At 35.2% G+C, this 20,465-nt stretch overlaps 2 protein-coding genes across 4 annotated transcripts; one reads left to right on the top strand and one right to left on the bottom strand.

Annotated features, from left to right (window-relative positions):
- The first annotated feature begins 5,823 nt into the window (after nt 1-5,823).
- Nucleotides 5,824-9,753, top strand: ankrd53 (ankyrin repeat domain 53). The gene is made up of 5 exons (XM_058783170.1): nt 5,824-5,974; nt 6,116-6,269; nt 7,573-7,775; nt 8,755-8,919; nt 9,065-9,753. The coding sequence occupies exons 1-5, from the start codon at nt 5,970-5,972 to the stop codon at nt 9,261-9,263; spliced, it is 726 nt and encodes a 241-aa protein (XP_058639153.1). The 5' UTR covers nt 5,824-5,969; the 3' UTR covers nt 9,264-9,753.
- Nucleotides 9,754-14,711: 4,958 nt separating this feature from the next.
- tex261 (testis expressed 261) lies at nt 14,712-20,167 on the bottom strand. Of its 3 annotated transcripts, XM_058783173.1 has the most exons (8): nt 19,941-20,167; nt 19,578-19,654; nt 19,390-19,474; nt 18,755-18,834; nt 18,299-18,452; nt 18,131-18,198; nt 17,943-18,045; nt 14,712-15,531 (listed from the first exon to the last, which is right to left on the bottom strand). In XM_058783173.1, the coding sequence occupies exons 3-8, from the start codon at nt 19,457-19,459 to the stop codon at nt 15,416-15,418; spliced, it is 591 nt and encodes a 196-aa protein (XP_058639156.1). In that variant the 5' UTR covers nt 19,460-19,474; nt 19,578-19,654; nt 19,941-20,167; the 3' UTR covers nt 14,712-15,415. The 3 variants fall into 3 exon arrangements, with proteins under 3 accessions (XP_058639156.1, XP_058639157.1, XP_058639154.1); XM_058783174.1 differs by lacking the exon at nt 19,578-19,654; XM_058783171.1 differs by lacking the exons at nt 19,390-19,474; nt 19,578-19,654 and having other exon boundaries at nt 19,941-20,166.
- Nucleotides 20,168-20,465: the final 298 nt, after the last annotated feature.

The raw sequence follows: 20,465 nt of genomic DNA, 5'->3' as shown, positions 1-20,465 counted from the left end.
AAAGTGATGCAGATCTATTGGAAGTTAATTTTCAAACTTACTAATACAAGACATTTATATTTAGAGACGATATTGACATATTTTGTTCCATTCAACTTATCCCTTAAATTTTCTTGATCTTAAAAAATCTTAAATATACCTTCCTTAAACCTGCAGAAACCCTGTATTTAAGCATTTCGTTCATGAAAGCATCTGATTGGCAGTCAAGAAGAACCGTGAATTTTTCCCCCATTTATCCTGAAAGACAAAAAACTAGTTTTAACCTTCTTTTAAAAGTAATTTTTGTCAATGTTTAGTTTACAGATGGCCAACGCACACTAAAAGCCACAAAACCACAATTTTGGGGTCTTAAAGGATTGCCACTTCTTTCATTTCATGGCTTTATATAAAGAAGACTGCATTAAATAGTTTTATTGATCTCATCCTCTTCTGCTTTACAGTCTCCATCCCTCCCTCCCTCTCTCTCTCTCTCTCTCTCTCTCCGGGTGGGGCGGGTGTGTGGGGTCGTCATACGGTCACTGCGCTTCACCAGGCTACACTGCGACTCAGAGCTGTAGAATATGCCAGTGTGCATTAGTGTAGGGCTGAACGGAGAGAGAGAGGGAGAGCAGTATAAAACAAACAGGAGGATGAGAAATTCAAGGAGACTATGAGAGAGAGCGAACATCAGCGCACTTACATGAACCGGCTCAGAATGAGCCCTGCAAAATGTGATTCATCAAATATAGATGCGCTTTGTGCGGATCTTTTTTACTGCTCGTGTTCCTATAAAGTTCAAGGACCAGCCATCCATCACTTCAGATTATTTTCACATTCAATTCAGTTTGAAATCGAAATGGATCCTGTTTACTTTCTAAATGCATTTTCTTGGTCCTACTGCAGTTGATTTGTTAGTACATGCTGCTCCAAAAAAGTTTTTCTCCAAAAAAGTATCACAATATTTCACTTTTCGAATGACGCCATCTTACTTTTCAAGGTTTAGAATAAAATAGAAAAATAGTATGTTATAAAAATAGAGGTGGAAACACTTTACAATACAATTAGTTAATATAGATTTCCGATACTAAAGTTTTTACGAATATTTGGGTTTTTATTTTTATATAATCCATTTTAGTTTTAGTAATTTTGTTGTGTTTTTGTCTTTTTTATGTTTTTTTATTTTTTATTTGTCTATATAATTTTATTCATTTTTATTTTATTTTAAACTACATGAAAATAAAAACTGTCACCTTGGCAACTAGTTGCAATAAAATAAGCTTATTTTTAATGTATTTTATTTTATTTCAGTTCAAGTTAATTATTTAAAGCAACAAAAATGTCTGAATGGATTTAGCTTTAGTTACACAGGCAGTGATAGGCAGTGTTATTTTAGCATCATTTAGATACTTTTATAGATTTACTTAAGAATATTTTAGATTTTAATTTTAGTTTTAGTCATTTTGATGTTTGTTTGTTTTTTCCATTTTTTATTAGGTTTATTTTTTGTGTGTTTTTTAAAATGTCTTTGTAGTTTTTATTCATTGTTATTTCAGTTTTACTTTTGTGTTATTTTAGTACAAGTTAAACAAAATTAAAATGAGAAATGTTTCTTTGGCGACTATATAGCTGAAATAAAAAAAAAGGTTTTAGGTTAATATACAGTCATGGCCAAAAATATCAGCACCCTTGCAATTGGCGGAAAATGCAACACTTCTCTCAGAAAATTGTTCCAATTGCAAATGTTTTGGTATTCACGTGCTTATTGTTTTTGCTTGCACTGCAACAACACAAAAAAAGTCAAACTTGATAAAAGTTCGCACAGAACTCAAAAATGGACTGGACAAAATTATTGCCACCTTGTCAAAATTGTAAGAAATAATTGCTTTTCAAGCATGTGATGCTCCTGTAATTTGTATTTAGACACTCATGTGGTAAGTAACAGGCGTGGGCAATATAGTAATCACACTTGCAACCAGTTAAAATGGAGAAAAGTTGACTTAACCTTTGTGTTGTGTGTCACACTGAGCATGGAGAAAAGAAAGAAGTGTAAAGAGTTGTCTGTGGATTTGAGAGAAAAAATTGTGGAAAAACATGGACAATCTCAAGGCTACAAGTCCATCTCCAGAGATCTTAATGTTCCTGTGTCCACTGTGCGCAATATCATCAAGAGGTTTACAGCCCATGGCACTGTAGCTAACCTCCCTGGACCTGGACGGAAGAGCAAAATTAATGAAAAATTACAACGAAGGATTGTTCGAATGGTGGATAAAGAACCCCGATTAACTTCCAAACAAATTCAAGCTGATCTGCAGACACAGGGTACAACAGTGTCAGCTCGCACTATCCGTCGCCATCTGAATGAAAAGGGACGCTATGGTAGGAGACCCAGGAGGACACCACTGCTGACACAAAGGCATAAAAAAGCAACACTGGAGTTTGCCAAAATTTACGTGACAAAACCACAATCCATCTGGGAGAAGGTACTGTGGAGAGATGAGACAAAAGTAGAGCTTTTTGGTAAAGGACATCATGGCACTGTTTACAGAAAAAGAAATGAGGCCTTCAAAGAAAAGAACACAGTCCCTACAGTAAAAAAAAAAAAAAAAAAAACTGGAAGTTCAAAGATGTTTTGGGGTTGCTTTGCTGCTTCTGGCACTGGATGCCTTGACTGTGTGAACGGTATCATGAAATCTGATGTTTACCAAAGAATTTTTGGGCGCAACGTAGTGGCCAGTGTCAGAAAGCTGCGTCTCCCCCAGAGGTCATGGGTCTTCCAGCAGGACAATGACCCGAAACACACTTCAAAAAGCCCTCAGAAATGGTTACAAACAAAGCGCTGGAGATTTCTGAAACGGCCAGCAATGAGTCCAGATCTGAATCCCATAGAACACCTGTGGAGAGATCTCAAAACAGCAGTTGGGAGAAGGCATCCTTCAAATCTGAATGACCTGGAGCAGTTTGCAAAAGAAGAGTGGTCCAAAATTCCAGTAGAGAGGTGTAAGAAACTCATTCATGGTTACAGGAAGCGATTGATTTCAGTTATTTTTTACAAAGGGGGTGCTACCAAATATTAAGTTAAGGGTGCCAATAATTTTGTCCAGTGCATTTTTGGGTTCTGTGTGGAATTGTATCAGATTTGACTTTTCTTCAGTTTTTTTTTGTGTTGTTCCAATGTTTTTGTTTACGTAACGTGTGTTGTGTGTTCACTGTGTATATTTATTATGTATATATAAATATACACACATACAGTATATATTTTGAAAATATTTACATGTATATGTTTATATTAATATAATTTATATTATATATGAATCTATTTAATATACAAACATAATATTTTTCTGAAATACATGCATGTGTGTGTATTTATATATACATAATAAATATACACAGCACACACACATATATATTATGTAAACAAAACTTTTATTTTGGATGCGATTAATCGCGATTAATTGTTTGACAGCACTAATATATATATATATATATATATATATATACATATAAATAAAAAATTATATATATATATATATATATATATATATATATATTTATGTTATTTGTTTTAGAAGTAACAAAAACATTTAGGGTTGTAGTTTTAATAACTCAGATAAATATAAGCTGTAAAAAAAATTTTTTATGATATTGCCACTTTAGTTTGTATACATTAACATGTTTATTTATACTTAAAATGTATCAATATGGGTAGATTAACATTAAACACATTGAAAGTTGTGTTGCATCAACTATATGTTAACATATAAAGCTTTACTGGAAAGTGCTACTGACTCAGTTGAGTGTTAATTTGAGTCAGAAGGAGACTCTCCTCAGGCACATTTGGCCTTTGCAGTGTTTGTTTTTATTGGTGTTCGGTCGTTTTTGCGCTGGTGTCATAGCTCCGCCCACTTCAGAGTAGTCGCATCCTTATTGGTCTAGACAGTGGCCAATGGTAATGTACAACAGCTGGCAAGAGAAATCCATGATCTCATTTTCAGGGAAGCTTTGAGCGAGCTTCATCAGCCAACATCCGTCTGTAATCTTCATTTACTCCATCCCCCATTTAATCTCACTGCGCTCTGCTGGTCTGTGACCAGAGGCTCGTTCTCTTCCGTGTCTCTTTGCTCCCTTCAGCCGTCCAACAGAACTGATCACAGTTCAGAGATGAAGCCCACGAAGTTAGTGACCCTCATCTGCGCCCTGGGCTTATGTGTTCGGTACATGACCTTATGACAGATCAGCGAGGTGGCTCTCTTTCAAAAGATGTGACATAGTTTGAGGGCAGTTAAAGATGGAGTTAGGATCAGTTTCTATTGACATTTTGTCAGAGTGACCCCTTCCTCTGCCTTCAGGCTCACAGCGGCCCAGAAACGCTGCAGTTCAGAAGTTCACAGTGTATCTTTTTCCTGTTAAGGCTGCTAATCAAGTCCAAATTTTAAGCATGTAAAAAATTATATGATATGCTGATTAATTAAATAAATTTATCATATATATATATATATATATATATATATATATATATATATATATATATATATATATAAATCTAAAGACATTTATTAAATTAGTTAGACAAAAGCACTGAATAGGCAAAAGTAGCTTTAGAAGTCAATATATTGTTTGTTTTATTTCTACATCATTTTCATGTTGTTTTTAATGTACAGTATAGCACTAATATCAAATTGACAGCCCTAATAAAAATTCATTTTTAGTATAATGATCTGATTTAGTAAGCACTAAAGGAGATAAGTAAGGTTTGTACTTTGAAATTTGACTCAATTATAAAACGACAATAATTATTACTGATTCGTTAATATTTAAATGAGACCTGCACTTCCTCTGAGCATCTGACGCCTCTCAGCAGAAAGCATTGATCACCGAGAACCCACAGAGAAACAGAGAACGTAACTACGACTGATATCGTCCCAAATCATGTCTTCTGCAGATTCAGAGAGTTGCATTTGGATGCCATGAGAAAAATCAATAATACAGATCAAACTCTGCATGCAGTCACACAGGACAAAAGGCAAGTAAAAATTATTTTGGCAGATTATCTACATATTTTCTCTAGCAGCTGTCAGGTTGATGCACCAATGTGTACTTTGCATCTATACAATTATGATGTCAAAAGGCTAAACTCTTGATGGATAACCTTCCCCCTTTAGGGATCTTTATTTGAGTTGGTCATATATGCATATCCTGCAGAAATACATGTCCAGTTCAACATTTTATCAGATGATGGGAGTTGACATGACATTTCAAGCAGCATCACATGCTATTCTTCATTGAAAACAGTTATCTAATTATTATTATGTGGTTTCCATGAGCTTATACTGAGATCAGTTTACGTAAAACCCACAACATTTGTGACCCTGGACCACAAAACCAATCATAAGCGTCAATTTTTCTAAATTGAGATTTATAAATCATCCGAAAGCTGAATAAATAAGCTTACCATTGATGTATGGTTTGTTAGGATCGGACTAAATTTGGCTGAGATACAACTATTTGACAATCTGGAATCTGACGGTGCAAAAAAATCTAAATATTGAGAAAATCACCTTTAAAGTTGCCCAAATGAAGTTCTTAGCAATGCATATTACTAATCAAAAATTAAGTTTTTATATATTTACAGTAGGAAATTTACAAAATATCTTCATGGAACATGATCTTTACTTAATATCCTAATGATTTTTGGCATAAAAGAAAAATCAATAATTTTGACCCATACAGTGTATTTTTGGCTATTGCTACAAACATACTCCAGCGACTTAAGACTGGTTTTGTGGTCCAGGGTCATATTTGTCTAATTCTTCTGTAGGCCTAATTATGAGTATCTAGGCTAAATGTGGTTTCCATGAGCTCATACTGAGATCAGTTCACGCAAATGATGTGGAACGAACTGAATTCAGCTCGCGCGCTTGAGTTTGATTGACAGGAGATAGAGACTCCATGGACACACAGAGACAGAAACGTCAACAAACTCGGCGGTCATGAGGCGAGTTTCAGCTCAATATTTTTATAAATAGTTTGAATTAAATAACACATTTTATGTAATATTTTGTATAGGTTGTGGTATTAAGAACCCATAATGATTAACATAAAAATGTATAAACTCATTACATTTGTTTATTTCTAGTATTACTCAGTCGGATGATTCCGGATCTCTGGCTCGGAGGGTTCGTACATTTCCGCCGGAGAGAGAAGTGTTTCACGCGGCCGCGTGCGGAGCGCGAGAGTGGTTGAGTTTGGTATTGAAGACAGCGCGCAAACCACTGCGCACCGACAAACACGTGCGTACATGCTGCATCACAATTCGCCTACTTATACTATGCCCTAAAAGTATGTACTCTTTTTGTGAAGAAAGAGTACATACTTTTGAGTATGTAGCAGAATAGCAAGCAAGCTTTGGGTCTTTAACGGACGCTCTGTTGCTTAGTAACGTGCATTTTGTCACCATTTAAACTGCGCTGTCAATCATCTTGCCACAATCCACCACATTTCGTTTAATGAAGAGGCACGTTGATCTGCCTGTCTTGGGTCTATCATGCCAAGAACTCTCTTTATATGTTCGTATAATGATGCATTTAAAAGCTAATGACCAAACGTATCATTATAAAAGTTGTTGCTGCAGATGAAAATATAATGCGCATAACATTAAATAAATATTTTTAATCAGGTTAGACATTGATTATTTATCACTCAAACCCCTTTCTCTGCCTGTCAGTCTCGTATATCCGCCATGTTTGTAGTTATGCGTGTTTGTAGTTCTAATCGAATCCAAGGAAAACATTTTCCGCTGCACAAATATTCCGGATTAATAGACCAGGAGCCAGTTGCATAAATTTAGCTAGTACCATGTGAAGACTGTGTCTTAAGGACTAGTTTGACCAACTAGCAGTTGACATGGGTTAATCAGTCTTACCTTTCCAATATACCTTTTCATAACTGAATTCAAAAAGTTATGACCAGTCTTGAAGAAAAGAAAAAAAAAAAAGAAAAAATGAGATGACTAACGTTTTAAGACTAGTCTAAACAGTTTATGCAACCGGCCTCATTTAATTAAGAGAAAACTGAGTCTTGATTTCCAAATGAGTGCATTGGACATATTTATAGACGTCAATAATGACCATGGAATTGATAAAGATAAGGCATATCTATACAATTGTTAATATTAATGGAATAATTTCACAGCTAAATGAAATGATCTGACTCCAAATCCATTTTTGACTTTAAACATGACTTCAAGCTTTACTGTCATCTTTTACAAGAGTAGCCTATATATTTATGTTTTAGAGCTTATAACATTATAACCAAGTATGTGCACCTCATGTTGCATGAATCTATATCTTGATTTTTATTTTGGAAGGATTTTGGAGGCATTTTAATGAAAGATTGTGCACAATATTGAACAAATGTTTGTTTTAATTTTTTAATAACATGCACTTAGGAATTGTGTAAAATTTGACCAGGATTGGTAACACCGACTGAAAAAGGAATTTGATTGGATTAGGCCATTTTTGCATTATTTATTTATTGTTTTATTTATTGCATACTTTAACCAAGTGTGTGTGTGTGTGTGTGTGTGTGTGTCAGGGTCTCAGTGTGTTTCATATAGCAGCTCTACATGGACACTTGGACTGTATGGAGCTGCTGCTGGAGGCCGGCGGGATTGTGGATGTGAATGGCAGTTGTCCTGATGGACGCAGACCTGTACATATGGTGCTGAGTGCTCAGAGCCGACCCAACACACACGCCTGCCTCATTTACCTGCTGGAACATGGAGCCCAGATCGATGTGTATGAACTCGTAATCATTAAGATTCATATTTAATAATGAAGGTAAACACAGATATGAGTATTAAAATGCGGATTACTTTATTTCTTGCATTAAAGTCAGCATGAAACAGCATTTACAATCAATTTTAGTTATTATTTTGGAATGAACCTAGAAAAAAAAAATAAGGGGGACTTGATTTTATCCACCGGGATTTGAGGTGAGTGTAGCATACTAGAATGTTTTTTAAATATATATATATTGTTTTGGATTTTATGTTTTTAATAACTTGAACTAATTAATTGTGCAAAATTAGACCTGAACTGGCAACATCAACCAAAAAAAGGCATTCTGGAGGTAAAGCAAGTTATTATAGTTTAATGAAAAATGGAAACTGTTTATTTATTTATTTACTTGCTTGCATGCACTGATGAATTGTGCAAAATTAGACCAGTATTGGTAACATCAGCTGAAATGGAAGATCATTTTGAAGGCAGAGCATGTTATTATATTTTAATGACAATGGATTTTATTTATTGAATAACATGCAATAATGAGTTTTGCAAAATTAAACCAGAATTGGCAACATCAGCTAAAAACAAAACAAATTTTTTTGAGCAAGTTACTATATTTTGATGAAAGATGAAAACTGATGATTGATTGGTTTTTTTAATAATATGCACTGAATAATTGTGCCACATTAGACCACAATTGGTAACATCAGCTGAAAAGGAAAGTAATTTTGAAAGCGGAGCATGATATATTTTGATGAAAGTTTATGAAAATAATTTTTATTTTGATTTGTTTTATTTTATTTTTAAAATGAACTAATGAATTGTACAAAATTATGCCAGAAATTGCTAGATACTGAACTCTGAATGAAAAAAAAAGGATACACTGTCAGCATAATAACAATTTTTAGTAAAGTTTCCATGGTGTCAGGTCTGTGCCCTCTGTGTAGTAAAACTGTTGTCAGCCTCCTCAGTGTTGTTGTATCCTCAGCTCCACAGAAGAAGGACTGACTCCACTGCATCTGGCCGCTGCTGAAGGCCTGACAGACTGTACAAAGACGCTAGTGAGAAATGGGGCAGACATACACGCTCAAGACAAGAGGGGTCACACGCCTCTCGACCTCGCTAGGATCTGGGGCCACAGGCTCACTGCCAGGTATCAGATGCTACTGACAGTCACTGAATGTTAGAGACTCCTCCGTGTGTGATTTAGGTTCATTTACATAACATTGCATGACATTTCAAAAACTCATGGCATGACGTCAGATGTGCAAATGAACAGAAATGTATTTGTGCAACAGGTTTCTGAAAGATGCCATTTGGCAAAAAGACAAACAGCAGGAGATCAGGAAAAACAAACAGCTCCATGATCTCATGCAGTTCCAGTGTTGCAGTGTGCTGGATCTGCCTCGCTTGGGTCGCTCCGTAAAACCAGACGCCTCGCCTTGGACTGAGGTGGCCATGCACCTGGCCGAGGAGCTGAAGCCAGGACACTATTAGACACATTACACACTCAGACAAAAAGGTACAAAAGCCGTCACTGGGGTGGTACCTTAACAAAAGGCACTAAAATGTAATTTTAATATATTAATACACACTCTTTAGGGGTAAATAAGGTACAAAGGTGCACCCCAGTAACAACTTTTGTACCTTTTTTTCAGAAAGCGTATCATCTATAGACACCAAAGTCATATTTTGAATAGTCTCACAAATTTCTGGTCGACAATAGAAAGTCTGGACTCCATCGCAGCTTTCATTGGCCAAGAACTGTCTGACTGACATGTAAAGCAGTTAGTCACAGTTTGTTTTGTTCAGCGTCATCTTTAGGGTTGTGAAAATGTAAAATCTCCATCCCTGCAATAAAAGACCCATGTGCAACCTAAAAATAATTCATTCAACATAATCTTCATTCATTTTTGAAAAGAAATCAATCATTTTTGTGACATTTATAATTTCTATTTCAAGATTTCATATTTCTGAAGGATCATGTGACACTGAAGACTGGAGTAATGATGTTGAAAAATTCAGCTTTGATCACAGGAATAAATTACATTTTAATATAATTTTAAAAAAAGAGCTGGTAAAAACTGTAACTTGAATGCAATGTAAGTCGCTTTGGATAAAAGCGTCTGCTAAATGCATAAATGTAAATGTAAATGTAATATCTATTCAAATAAAATAAAAAAAACAGTAATTTGAAATTGTGATATTTTTTCACAATGTTACTGTTTTTTTGTTTGTTTGTTTTTCCGCAGCCTTGGTGAACACAAGAGGCTCAAAAACATTTAAAAATCTTACAAACTTTTAAACAGTGGTGTATAAATACTTCAGAATTGATTTTCTCCCCCACATTACAGTAGAATATAAAATTTTGCCGTTGTCTGATGGTACAGTGTAGATGAGACGGGAAGCAATGGAAAAAGGCGTTCGAATGTAAGCTCTAAGTCTATGGCTCCAACACGTTCTTGACAGAGTCGAATGCTTTTCCAAAACACAAAAAATCTGAGCAAAGGCTAAAATTTGTGGAGTAGCTTTTAACTGCAACGTGCCTCTGCATGCACATCATCAAAGTGTGAAAAAGGGAGCAGAAAACATGTATAAGGGCAAAATAAAATTCTCTAAAAAGTTCCCCGATGCTGAACTATGTAGGTGTGAATGATAGCTGAACTGCGAATACAGTTTGGAGGCTGGAGGCGTCAAGGTCGAAACCGCAGTGACCCGGGTCACAGCCCAAAACAGCTCTGCTGTCGTCATCCGATCCCAGAGGACGCTTGGCTTCATTTTTGATATGCGAGAAAAGAGCTGCCCTTTCACATTGACCTAGAACTAGTTTTCTGTATGTCGATTTTAACCTCAGCCATTATGAAACACGCCACAAAATAGTCAGATAACACCAGCAAAGGGCAACTTCCGCACTCCTAAGTGATTTGCTCCCCAGACGAGAGCTTCCTGAAGTGAATGTGTGCTGACCTTTCCTCAACCTCACACTCCAAGTGTAAGATCCGTCTGCCAAATAAAGAGGAGCACAAACATGTCAGTACAAACTGTGATTGAGCCCCTGTGAGTCATTCGGACATTTTATTGGAAAGTCTTCACATTTATCTAACAAAATCTGCATTTTGGTCAAAGAGCTATATTACACAACATAAATGTAATCAAAAACCACAGTTCTGCTCGGGTGAATCTCACAAAACATGTTCACCAGGTATGAACATGTCCAGGTCACATTACATTACATACATATATATATATATATATATATATATATATATATATATATATATATATATACTACGGGGCCGTTGAATGCTTGAATCTGATTGGCTGACGAACGTTCTATGGTGTGCAATTATTTTCAGGGAACCGCACAACGAACGTAGTTCCAGGCAGCTCTTGACCGCATTACATGACCATATCACTTCGCCAAATGATTTCTGTTATTTCAAAGGTTTTACAACAGCAAAATAACCAAGACCCACAACGACACTGGCCAAATAAATAAATATAGTAAATAAAAGGATAAAAACGACAGATCATGTCCATATTTTTGCCACAAAATTACGCTTTATTATGTACGGAAAGCACATACTCTCTCTCTCCCGCTCTCTCTCCCTCACAGACCGCACATACATAACAGTTACAGTTTGCACACACACTAGCATACATCGCGCTAATCTTGTTAGCACTACTCTGACGATCTTATCAGTAAACAACTTAAAAACTACATGATTTCTCACAAGCGAGGTAACAACAAGGGCGCGGTTCGTGAACAAAAGGAACCAAGTTTCACTATAACTAGAGACATTGCTGCCGAACACTATTGAGAGACACACAAAGGTAATTCTCTCTCTCTCTTTCTTTCTCTCATAACTTAGTTATTAACTGCATTAATCTGTTATCAAAGGCTCAAACCTCCCTTACTAGGTTTAAAATGACGTTTTGGAATTAGCAACAGAGGCCTTGGATGAGATGCGGAAGAAATAATCCTACTCACAATAGCGATTTAAGTAGAAATACTGGACGAATGCCTTGAAATATATAATCTGATCGATGTCTTGAGGTGTGGCAACCAATGTATAAGCGGAATAATTGACTTCGGTCCGTTGAATTATTAGAAAAATAATGCACACCCGAGGTGTAACGGCCACTCCGCTTCGCGTCATGACCGCATCACCACCTCAGGTGTGCATTATTTTTCTAATAATTCAACGGACCGAAGTCAATTATTCCTTACAGGTGCATCTCAATAAACTAGAATGTCGTGGAAAAGTTCATTTATTTCAGTAATTCAACTCAAATTGTGAAACTCATGTATTAAATAAACTCAATGCACACAGACTGAAGTAGTTTAAGTCTTTGGTTCTTTTAATTGTGATGATTTTGGCTCACATTTAACAAAAACCCACCAATTCACGATAATAATCTCGACAAATTAGAATATGGTGACATGCCAATCAGCTAATCAACTCAAAACACCTGCAAAGGTTTCCTGAGCCTTCAAAATGGTCTCTCAGTTTGGTTCACTAGGCTACACAATCATGGGGAAGTCTGCTGATCTGACAGTTGTCCAGAAGACAATCATTGACACCCTTCACAAGGAGAGTAAGCCACAAACATTTATTGCCAAAGAAGCTGGCTGTTCACAAAGTGCTGTATCCAAGCATGTTAACAGAAGAAAAAGTGTGGAAGAAAAAGATGCACAACCAACCGAGAGGAACCGCAGCCTTATGAGGATTGTCAAGCAAAATCGATTCAAGAATTTGGGTGAACTTCACAAGGAATGGACTGAGGCTGGGGTCAAGGCATCATGAGCCACCACACAGAGACGTGTCAAGGAATTTGGCTACAGTTGTCCTCTCCTGAACCACAGACAACGTCAGAGGCGTCTTACCTGGGCTAAGGAGAAGAAGAACTGGACTGTTGCCAGTGGTCCAAAGTCCTCTTTTCAGATGAGAGCAAGTTTTGTATTTCATTTGGAAACCAAGGTCCTAGAGTCTGGAGGAAGGGTGGAGAAGCTCATAGCCCAAGTTGCTTGAAGTCCAGTGTTAAGTTTCCACAGTCTGTGATGATTTGGGGTGCAATGTCATCTGCTGGTGTTGGTCCATTTATGTTTTTTGAAAACCAAAGTCACTGCACCTGTTTACCAAGAAATTTTGGAGCACTTCATGCTTCCTTCTGCTGACCAGCTTTTTAAAGATGCTGATTTCATTTTCCAGCAGGATTTAGCACCTGCCCACACTGCCAAAAGCATCAAAAGTTGGTTAAATGACCACGGTGTTGGTGTGCTTGACTGGCCAGCAAACTCACCAGACCTGAACCCCATAGAGAATCTATGGGGTATTGTCAAGAGGAAAATGAGAAACAAGAGACCAAAAAATGCAGATGAGCTGAAGGCCACTGTCAAAGAAACCTGGGCTTCCATACCACCTCAGCAGTGCCACAAACTGATCACCTCCATGCCACGCCGAATTGAGGCAGTAATTAAAGCAAAAGGAGCCCCTACCAAGTATTGAGTACATATACAGTAAATGAACATACTTTCCAGAAGGCCAACAATTCACAAACATAAAAATGTTTTTTCTTTATTGGTCTTATGAAGTATTCTAATTTGTTGAGATAGTGAATTGGTGGGTTTTTGTTAAATGTGAGCCAAAATCATCACAATTAAAAGAACCAAAGACTTAAACTACTTCAGTCTGTGTGCACTGAATTTATTTAATACACGAGTTTCACAATTTGAGTTAAATTACTGAAATAAATGAACTTTTCCACAACATTCCAATTTATTGAGATGCACCTGTGTGTGTGTGTGTGTGTATATGTGTGTGTGTATGTATGTGTATATATGTGTATATATATATATATATATATATATATATATATATATATATACACAGTGGAATGTGAAAGTTTGTGAACCCCTTGAAAAAGGTTCAAACCTTCACTGATGCTCCTGAAGGAAACATGATGCGTTAAGAGCTGGGGGTGAAAACTTAACGCATTGTGTTTCCTTCAGGAGCATCAGTGAATGTTTGAACCTTTTTTAATAGTTGTGTTTGAGTCCCTCAGTTGTCCTCAGTGTGAGAAGATGGATCTCAAAATCATACAGTCTCTGCTGGAAAGGGTTCAAATATGTAAAAGGTGCTGGAAAAAAACTTTTGAAGGAGGTTATTTTAATAATTTCAGCTTTTTTTTTTTTTTTTTTTTGTCTTGTGGACTAAATGTAAACATCTTTTATGTAAAATATCTTACTCAGGACAGTACTAAATAAAAAAATAACATGCATTTTGTATGATCTCTCTTATTTTGTTAAAATTATTCACATTTTCTGCAAGGGGTTCCCAAACTTTCGCATGCCATTGTATATACTAAATGTAAATGTAAAATGTAAATATATATATTTATCCAAAGCGACTTACAAATATATATATATATATATATATATATACACACACATAGATATATATATATAGTTTCAAGAAAAAAAAGCTTACTTTGAACAATTATCTGTTCTCTTTATTTTATTGCTAAACTTTTGCTTTAATTGCATAATTTTTCATAAACATTTCCTGTTAAGCACTTTTTGCACTTTTCCTGATAGATGAGCACATTTACTATCATAATATACAAATTTTTATGAATCCAAACACCTCAGAAAAGATTCAAATGCCATATTGATTTAAAAGTTTTAAAATTAATATTTTTGAAGGCATGTAAATTACAAAAGTCAATTTATATTTAGTAACATTATTCTTTATTTATTTTCAAATTTAATTAAACTGAAAAACAATGTTCAAAGTGCTTAATTAACCTAATCTTAATTAATAATCCTAAAAAAAAATATTTTTTTTTAGGTAATTTTGGTCTGAAATGTAACCTGATATGTTTCTGAGATTCACCCTTTGAGCATCTTCTTATTTGTACATGACAATTTTTACCTTTCAAAAACTCATACAACTGAATTTTATTATATTTCTATACAGCACACAAATTAAGCATGGCCAACACTATGGCTCTCATGACTGCAGTATTTAAAGCAATATTTTACCCAAAAACTAGCTTTTCTTTGCTTGTCACAGCAACGGCTGATATAAAATGGATTTATAAATCAACACAAACAATCCGTACTGAAACTGACTCAACATCAGGTCATTATAAAAGTCTAACCTTGAACAAATACATGTAGTGTAAGATGTGGCGAAGAGCGAGCAACCGAACATTGGATTCAGGGTAAAACATTCCTTTAAAATGTGAACAAATAATCCAGACATCTCAATTCATTCATGAGCGAACACAAACATTGGCGTTCGAAGTGATGCGATTAGAAGAAAATCAGCAGGAGCCTCTAGAGAAGCCGAAGCCCCTTCCATAATCATCCAGTACAGACACGTCAAAAGATCAAGCCTTCACGAATGAAAGACTTCTCAAGTCCTTTCATGGCTTTAGATGCCTAAGAAGACATGAATCAACAGACAGTAAGTTCATTCGAGGGTTTGTGTGCATTTGTTCTGATCTGGTCCTCTCCCTCGGCTACAGATTCAATCTCATTATTATCGTTCCTCCCACAAAAACATGCTGTCCACTGAAAGGGGCCGGTGGCCTGAACAAACCCTCCCAAACCCCTCCGTTTGATGTGCATCTGAACCGCTTCATCAGTACATCTTCTGTCGGCTTGGCAAAACGGCCTCCTTCACGAAGGAGAAGATGAGCAGGATGCCTGAGCGCTTGCCCCGCTTGCCTTTAGTGAAGTAATTTGACACCACATCGTCTGAAAAAACAGAGGAAATAATGGATAGTGCTTAGACTTGACCATTGTAAATGTCTGGATAGAAGTGGCTGTTTTAAATTGCAATATTTTTTTAAATATTGGTGATTATAATATCATAATATACACACTGTTATGGGACACCCCCAAAACCCCTATTAAACTTCACTTGAAGAACTATATTGTTAAAATGCACATTTGACTGAATTACAAAAGAACATTTATTCATTCATTCACTGATTCTTAGACAAAAAAAATGCATATTTGAGGTATCTGAAGGTATCAATCACAAAAAAGCTAATGTATTTTTAATCAAATATTTATTTATTTTTATTTATTTATTTTTATTTAGTATTTTTACGTAATTAGACTTAACTGAACAACATTCAAAGTAAAATGTATAATTGAATATTTTTTACAGTTTATGAATTACAAAAAAGCTAATTTATTCTTAATAAAATATTAATCTTATATGATTTCATTTTATAAATTTAATCAGACTGAAAACAATGTTCAAAGTAAAATGCATTTTTGAATATTTTGAACTAAGGTATGTAAAATTACAAAAAAGCAAATGTATTTTAATAAAATATATTTTTTATGACTTTATTTTTATTTAATTAGACTAAAACAATATTCAAAGTAAAATGCTCATTTAAATATTTTTGAATGTATATACAATTAACAAAATTAATTAAAATTACTTTAAGAAAAATATTGTTTATTTATTTGATTACACTAAAAGCAATGTTCAAAGTAAAATGTGTATTTAAATATATATTTTCAGGGTTTATACATTACAAAAAAAAGTTTTAATAAAGTAATTTTTTTAATAAGTTTATTTGCTTTATTTAATTACACTAAAAACAAGGTTCAAAGTAGGGCTGGCGGTATATCGAGTTTGTACGATATATCGATATATTCTTCATAAGCGATACGGTATGAAGCAATACCGTTAATATCGATATACAGTAGTTTGATACCAGCGCATCTGTAAAAATATCTAGGGAGGACACAGACTGAACTGCTGCGGAGAAAGTGCATAATACAATTTGTTCTACATGTATCAGGCTTTAATCATAATATATAGTATAGTAGACTATAGTTTCAGTTTAAAGCGACTCTGACAGAAAGGCTGTGTGTGCCGCTGACAGAGACGTGCTGTTTTCCTTAACGCATAACTTACATTTCACAGGTATATTCTCCATCTGTAAATGTTAGAAAGCCATGGAAATATTTCCATTTTGCAGTCAGAAGCGCGTGAGCTTTTGCTTTGCGATTCTCCGCTAAACTTCACAGACCATTTAGAACGAGCGCTGCTACGCGCATGCGCGCCAAACAGATGGAGTGCAATGAAATAGGAGCGCAATAACTCTGACTAAAATATACATTTTGCTGAAATATTTGTAGTTGGAAAATAAATGTGACATATGTAGAATTTTAAACTGACAAGTAAGTGTATTTGTATGATAGCACTAACTGTAAAGTGTAATGGGGTAATCAAAATAACATTTTTACTCAATTAGTCTGCGCTTTTTTTATTATTTTCAATTTTAGTTTAGAAAATTTAACTTCTGCTTTAAAAGCATTATTTTTGTTTTTAGATTGCAATGTTACAATGTTAGAATGTAATGTGATTTGAACCCTTTTTGCACATAATATATGCCTTCATGCTTACATTCACTTTATTTGTTTAATCCAAATACCGAGATTTATACCGTATACCGCACATCAGCCAAAAAATACCTAGATATGAATTTTTGCTCATATCGCCCAGCCCTAGTTCAAAGTAAACTGCATATTTGAATCAGTGCTGTCAAATGATTCATCGTGATTAATCGCATCCAAAATAAGTTTTTGTTTACATAACGTGTGTATACTGTGTATATTTATTATGTATATATAAATACACACACATACAGTATATATTTTGAAAATAGTTCCACGTATTTACGTATATATTCATATAATTGATATTATATATAAATATATTAAATGTATAAACTTAACATATTTTTCATAAATATATACATGCACGTGTGTGTATTTATATATACATAATAAATATACACAGTACACATTTATATTTTATGTAAACAAAAACTTTTATTTTGGATGCGATTAATCGTTTGACAGCACTAATTTGAATATATTTGAAGGCATGTACATTACAAAAAAAGCAAATATCTTTTCAATTAAGTACATTTTTAAATTGTTTTATTATATTTTACTTGATCCTACTACTTTTTATGAATGTAAAAACAGCAATTCTTGAAAATGTATATAGATTTCTATCATTTTAATACATGCACCGGTAAATCACTCACCCCTGTAAGTACAGTACATAAGCACATATCCATGTGGTCATATACACTGTAGGAAATCACATTTGCTAAGGTCAGATAGTCACTCACCTCCCTGCTGCACAGTGGATGGAAGAACATTCTCCCCAGCAGAGAGAGAAACGAAGAATGAGAACGGAATCACCCACAGACATATAGTGAAGTACGCTAGAACCTGAAAACACACACACACATTAAACTTTGACATAATTTATGCAGTATTTGTGTTGTTTCAGTCTGAAAAATAAAAAAGAGCCTACCTCAGAGAATGGATAGTACTCCTCCGCAAAATATTGGAAGGCCATATAGTGGTTTAACACAACCAGTGCTGCAAAAGAGAGCAAAGATACAGATGAGTGAAGAACACAAGCACAGAGATCATCACAAACTACATATAAACGCCTCCTAAGATCCTCTTCATCACGCACCACATGACAGGATGAAGTTCGGCGATGTCAGCATGATGTATGGAAACGTCTGCAGCAGACCGAAGTAAACCAGGTTGGTGAAGAGACCCACACCGATCATGAACGTGGGGAAGCCCTCAAACAGATAGAGTCCCACCAGCACCGCTGTGGAGAACTGAGAGATGAGAGTACCAGTTAGAGGAGATGTGACGCATGTGAAACGTAACATCACTAAAAAACTTTCAATACAGTCTGAAGTATTGTTAGAGAAGACATTGTGCTGAGGCTTACTATACTAACCGATGCATATTAACAAATGCACCTGATACTCACTTGCAGAATTAGACAGAGACAGTTTATTCTCCAGATATTGCTGGAGTTCCTCCAATATTAGTCTATGCAACCATTACTAACAATGTATGTTTTATGCAATCACATGCACGCCAAACTAAAGTTTACTACAAAGGTAATACTCACCATAATCATATATTTTATAATGCGGCTGGTGGCGACTGCGTACTCCTCTATTAACTCCGCCAGGTAATACAGGCCTGCAGCTGTGAAGACAAATGGAAAAACTCAGAAAAACTACAAACAGACCAAAAACAGACTGTATACGTAACACTTCACTTAAAGCCTTAATGTATAATGCATTAAAAAGGCATTCATAATGTACATTTATTTCATAAATAACTGCAACTAAAGTTAAAACGCATTATAATATTTGCAGATTCCTTGTTACATCTGAAAGTGGTTGTTTATCATGTGTTTTAAAAGTGTATCAATGAATAGATAAGTATTATAACAATTATTCATGCGATCCAAGAGTGCATTATAAGGTGCGTTACAAGGCATAATTAATGCATTAAAATACTTTTGTAATGCATTATAATTAAAGGCTTATGTAAAGCGTTACCTTGTAAGTTTATATTATGTTATCAACAAACCTGCAAGACCATGACAACAAACATCTTAACTCATTAAAATGTTTTCACAGCAAATATGGATCTATCTATCTATCTAATCATCCATCCAGAGTAAACACAGATTTATAAATAAATACAGGTACAAGTATAACTGCTGGTTTGTCAGGTTGCCAAATTCTCAGTCACCATTATTAATACATCTGCCTACGTGGACAGACATTTGTACTCTTTTTACGACACTGTCCACAATCAGCATGAGCCAAGCCAATCACTAAAAGGAAAAGGGAGTTGAAAATTAGCCAGTAGCAAGAGCAAAATTAGCCATCACACATTTGCAACAGACATCAGAGTTAATTTAAATTGAAGTGACATGCCATGAATGTAACTTTTCCTGAATGGATGTCATCATGTAAATGGGCGGAGCGATTAGCAAACAATACAATCCCGTATTCTGCAACACCACAGTGTGAAATATAAAAACTAAGTTAATGCAAGCCTGAAACACAATGAGCTTTTCAATTATTATGTAAAATGATTTTAGCAAGAGAGATATGACCTATGTTTTGCTTTAGCTCAGCCCACTGTTGTTCTGTTCTACATCGTTATTTTTGCTATAGGCTACTATTAATTGATAATAAACAGATATTTTATGGATAATAAGGCACAGGAGCGGTGGGATTTCTTTGGTCGCGTCAGCAAAAGGAGTTAGCGGCTAACAGCGGCGACATAAAACTCACCGATAGCGAGAGTAACGAAACATATCTGCACCGCCAGCGACAACCAGCTGAGTAAATAAATAAACCACATCTTTTTAAAAGGGCTAGTCGAATAAATACGGGACTGGTAAACAATAAAGGAGATGTGTGTCTCCACTGCTAGGCTAACAACTGAAGTGGTCAAAGTTTCTTCTGCGGCTTCCTCAGACGTAGCGCGCCGCGCAGCTGAAGTGGGAGTCTGATCACAAACAGCGCCACTCAGGATGGAGGTGGTATTGCACCGGTGAAAAAACCTGAGAAATAACGCAGAGTATGAGAATTCTGTCGCGAATGTCTAGATAGATTGCAGGTGCATTTATGAATTAAATCAAATAAAATAGTATGAGAATTATGTAGTAATTCTAAAAAATATTAATACAATTTTTAAAAAAACTGTGTACATAGATTCCAGCTCTGCTCACTGTGAACATTTTCTGAACCAGTTAGGTGCATTTATAAATTAAATTAAATACAGAAATAAGTAATAATATTAAATTAAATTAAATA

The sequence above is a fragment of the Onychostoma macrolepis genome, chromosome 07, assembly GCF_012432095.1.
Source record: "Onychostoma macrolepis isolate SWU-2019 chromosome 07, ASM1243209v1, whole genome shotgun sequence".
Lineage (NCBI taxonomy): Eukaryota > Metazoa > Chordata > Actinopteri > Cypriniformes > Cyprinidae > Onychostoma > Onychostoma macrolepis.
The sequence above is the reverse complement of the archived record's forward strand: the minus strand, read 5'-3'. Positions and strand labels throughout refer to the sequence as shown.